The sequence below is a fragment of the Galeopterus variegatus genome, unplaced genomic scaffold (genome assembly GCF_000696425.1).
Source record: "Galeopterus variegatus unplaced genomic scaffold, G_variegatus-3.0.2 Scaffold1237, whole genome shotgun sequence".
Classification (NCBI taxonomy): domain Eukaryota; kingdom Metazoa; phylum Chordata; class Mammalia; order Dermoptera; family Cynocephalidae; genus Galeopterus; species Galeopterus variegatus.
The window spans coordinates 224,480-228,622 of NW_007727348.1; the positions used below are offsets into that span (position 1 = coordinate 224,480).

The 4,143-nt window shown below is 54.9% G+C and overlaps 1 protein-coding gene across 1 annotated transcript in view; it reads left to right on the forward strand.

Annotated features, from left to right (window-relative positions):
• THY1 (Thy-1 cell surface antigen) overlaps nt 1–3,789 on the forward strand; it is a 4,865-nt gene extending 1,076 nt beyond the window's left edge. Inside the window, exons 2-5 of the mRNA XM_008575764.1 lie at nt 1,959–2,019; nt 2,521–2,666; nt 2,726–2,918; nt 3,429–3,789. Coding sequence (XP_008573986.1) covers nt 1,983–2,019; nt 2,521–2,666; nt 2,726–2,918; nt 3,429–3,541 — 489 coding nt within the window. The 5' untranslated portion in view covers nt 1,959–1,982 and the 3' untranslated portion in view covers nt 3,542–3,789. The remainder of the gene's footprint in view (nt 1–1,958; nt 2,020–2,520; nt 2,667–2,725; nt 2,919–3,428) is intronic.
• Nucleotides 3,790–4,143: the final 354 nt, after the last annotated feature.

Consider the following 4,143-nt stretch of genomic DNA (forward strand, 5'->3'; position numbering starts at 1 on the left):
TCTTCGGTTCTGCTGTCCACCCAGACGTCCCCAAACCCAGGGCGCAAAGGTGGGTGGGGGTGGGCATGGGAAGTGAAACTGCGGGGAGAGGACGGAGGATGGCAAGCTGGAGGAAATCTCTGCCCGGTGACCTCTCGGCGGGCTGGGTGCGGGGCACTGGAGGAAAGGGAAACCGCAGTGCCGCGGGCGGGGACTGGGTGGAAGGCGGCAGACGGGGGAGGGGAGAACTGGAAAAGGATGAGAGAGGGGGAAGGGGAGCCTCAAATGGGAAAGGAGAGGTTTGGAATACGGAAATGGAATAAGGGTGGGGCCAGTCGAGCGGGGGCTGGAGAGGGACGAAGAGCAGAGCCACTCTGGGTCTGGGCCGCAGGGACACAGGAGAAATGTATATACAGGCTGCGCCTCCCCGACCGCTCTCTACCCCTCCAGCCCCTGCCCCGTTTCCTCCCTTTCTTGCTATGTCCGCTGTTTCCCCTTCCCCTTCCAGATCCCAAGCCCTCGCACCTCCTCCATAACCCAGGGTCCTCGAATCAAAGCCAGGTGCCAATCCCCTTTCCTCCGCAACAGCGCCTCCGGATCCGGCTCGGAGCAGCAGCTCCGCCCGGAGCCTGAGAGGGCATGGATTGTAGCAGAACCACCACGGGACGCTAGCCTCACCGCCGAAGGGTGGAGCACCAGGGGCTCTGAACTCGGCGAGGGGCGCACCCGGGCGCACGCAACCAAGGCAGAGGCCCGCGCGCACTCGCGGGGGCACGTCCCTCCTGTGGCCTCTCCAGGGCAAGCGTTGCTGCGGACGGGCTAGGCTACCTGCTCCGTCTCGCCTCGCTAGAATATTGGTCCAGCCTAGGCTGCAAAAAGACAAGGCAGAGAGCCAAGGCAGGGAGGCTATTGAAAGCGCACTGGAAAACTGCAGCCCCAGGAACCCCAGAGAGCTGGGAATCTGGAAGCATCCTTGGTTCATATGCAATCAGAGAGCACTGTCGCTTTCCCTCACATACATCTGGGAACACTTTAGCTGTGTGCCAAGTACATGCCTACCTGAAAGCACCTCAGCCATCATCCCTAGCCATTAACATCTGTGAATCACTTACTATGGAAAAATCACATTACCAGATGTGTATGGTTTTTCTTAATCCCCATCACAACCCTGTGGATTCATTCATTCATTCATTCAATTTTTTACTTTTTTTTTAAATTTTTTATTTTATTTTATTTTTTTTTGAGGAACCGTCTGGGCATTGAGGGTTTTCTCCTGAACAAGAAATAGAAATGTCCGAATGGGGAGTTTTTAATAGGTATAGAGTTTTAGTTTCGAAAGAGAAAGAGTTCTGGAGATTGGTTGCAGAGCAATGTGAATGTACTTAGCACCACCGAATGTACTGAATTTAAGTACTGAATGTAATTAAGTGGTTAAGATAGTAAACGTTATGTGTATTTTATCACAATTAAAAAAAAAATTAAATAGGAAGCACCTGCCTGCATAGGTCTTACATTCCTGAAGAGGAGTGGTAATAATAAAGTCACTTAAAGTGACCCAGCTAGTAAGTGCTCAGTGGCCAAGCACAGACATGCACCATTACAGGGTGTGTTCTCCCTCTTCCCCTCAGAGGGAAAAGAGCCAGTGGCATTGTCAAATTCAATGAGAAGTGGGTAGGGGAGGGAGATGGAGACAGGGTCTGAGATGCCCACCATGGCCATTATGGCACGTTCCCCNGCTCAGTGGCCAAGCACAGACATGCACCATTACAGGGTGTGTTCTCCCTCTTCCCCTCAGACGGAAAAGAGCCAGTGGCATTGTCAAATTCAATGAGAAATGGGGAGGGGAGGGAGATGGAGACAGGGTCTGAGATGCCCACCATGGCCATTATGGCACGTTCCCCAGGGCCCCCAGCCCTGGAAGTAAGTGTGGGCACACCTGTCCCATCTCTGGGTTGATTCCCATCCCGTTCCCACCCCAGATCCAGGACTGAGCTCTCAGCACCATGAACCTGGCCATCAGCATCGCTCTCCTGCTGACAGGTACTGGGCAAGAGGTCGGGCTGGGATTGCAGGCACCCTGGCTTCCTTCCTTTTAGAGAAGCTAGCTTCTTCCTCACAGCCTCAGGAATCAGAGATAACTGAGGGAGAGAGGGCTCTTTTTCATCCAGAAGTGTGCTAATCCACCTAGCTAATCTGATAGACCGAGGTGGTTTTTGGAAGCACAATTTGCTGAGCCCTGCCCCTTACTATTGAATTAAGAATCTCCAAATGGGAACCAGGAACCTGCATGAACTCCCTTGAAGATCTCCTGCCCTTGAAACACACTGATGGGACCCAGGGCTCAAGCAGACTAGGGATGGAGGCTGGGGTCTGCAGGGGGGAGGTTGGGCTGGCCCTCTGGGACTCCTGGGGTGGGGAGAGGCACTCAGAGAGCAGACCTCTGTGCCCTCCGTAGCAGACCCATCACTACTCTTAATGTGGGTGGAAGGCCCCCTGCTCTGTAGGCCCCTCCCAATTCGGAGGGGGCACTGCTGGTGCCAGTCTTGCAGGTATCCCAAGGGCAGATGGTGACTAGCCTGACAGCCTGCCTGGAGAACCAGAGCCTTCGTCTGGACTGCCGCCATGAGAATACCACCTCCTTGCCCATCCAGTACGAGTTCAGTCTGACCCGTGAGAAAAAGAAGCACGTGNTACCACCTCCTTGCCCATCCAGTACGAGTTCAGTCTGACCCGTGAGAAAAAGAAGCACGTGTTATATGGCAATGTGGGGGTGCCTGAGCACACATACCGCTCCCGAACCAACTTCACCAGCAAGTACAACATTAAGGTCCTCTACTTATCTGCCTTCACCTCCAAGGACGAAGGGACCTACGCATGCGAACTCCACTCCTCTGGCCCGTCACCCAAGGTCTACTCCCAGAACGTCTCTGTGCTCAGAGGTGAGGCAAGCCCCCAGTAAGGCCAAGCAAGCCGGGAGAGCCAGACTGGGGAGGACTGGGCTGGCTAGGACAGCATGCAGCTCCCTCGGCAGGGCCAGAGAGGAGAGTGGCCCTATGACCCCCTCACCCTCTCCCACTGCCATGTGGATGGGGGGAAGAGCTGAGGGCCAGACAGGCAGAGTGGTGTAGCAGATGCTCCACCATGACTGTGGGCAAGCCATTGGCCTCCCAGTCCTTCTCCCCACCTGGCAAACAGGATGACACTACCTCCTCACCCATAATTTTCTCATGATATTGTTTAGTAAGGTTTTCATAGGATGATGTGTGTTCAAGGGCTCAGTAATCTGCAAATGGGAAAGATGGGTTGGCTTTATTAGACCAGATTGGCCTTCATTCCCACTAAGACATCACGGCGCAGCCTCCTGAGGGGACTACTCCATTGCTTTGGGCCTGTGCCTGCCCAAGTCATTCATTCCTGCCCTGCCCCCCACCCCCATTCTCTCTCCACAGACAAACTGGTCAGGTGTGAAGGTATTTGCCTGCTGGCTCAGAACACCTCATGGCTGCTGCTGCTCCTGCTCTCTCTATCCCTCCTCCAGGCCACGGATTTCATTTCCCTCTGACTGGTTGGGCCCATGGAAGATACAGGAAGCCGCAAGGCCCAGTGCAGAGACCCTACTTTCCTGAGTCAGCTGACCCCCTCCCCCCAATCCCTCACACACCTCGGGGAGAAATGGGGACCCCACCCCTTATAAGGAACCCCAGTGTTGCATGCCACTATCTGCCCATGCCCACTGCCACTTCACCCTGTCCGCACGCCACTGGCTGTCTTTTTGTATTCTTTGTTCCAGAGCTGCTTCTGTCTGGTTTATTTAGGGTTTATCCTTCCTTTTCTTTGGGAGTTTGTGACAAGGGAAGCCAGGGTTGGGGACCTAAAGGAGAGTAAGGGCATGTGAGGGGTAGTGAGATGGGGGGGTACCCTCCCCGGGGGGGTCATCTTGCCTACTGGAACCAGAGGCCCAGGAGAGACCTGGAGGAAGAAGGGGTGGGGTGTGTTGGGGCCTAGCACAGACACTGTCTGTACTGACACCGTTTCTCAGCAGTCAGGGATGGTGCCTGAAGACCCCAGAGGTGAGGGCACTGCCAAGCACTTGTGGCCCATCATGTGAGAGAGAGGGCTGAGTGTCCCCAGGAGCATTCTCAGCCACAGCAAAAAAGCCCTCCT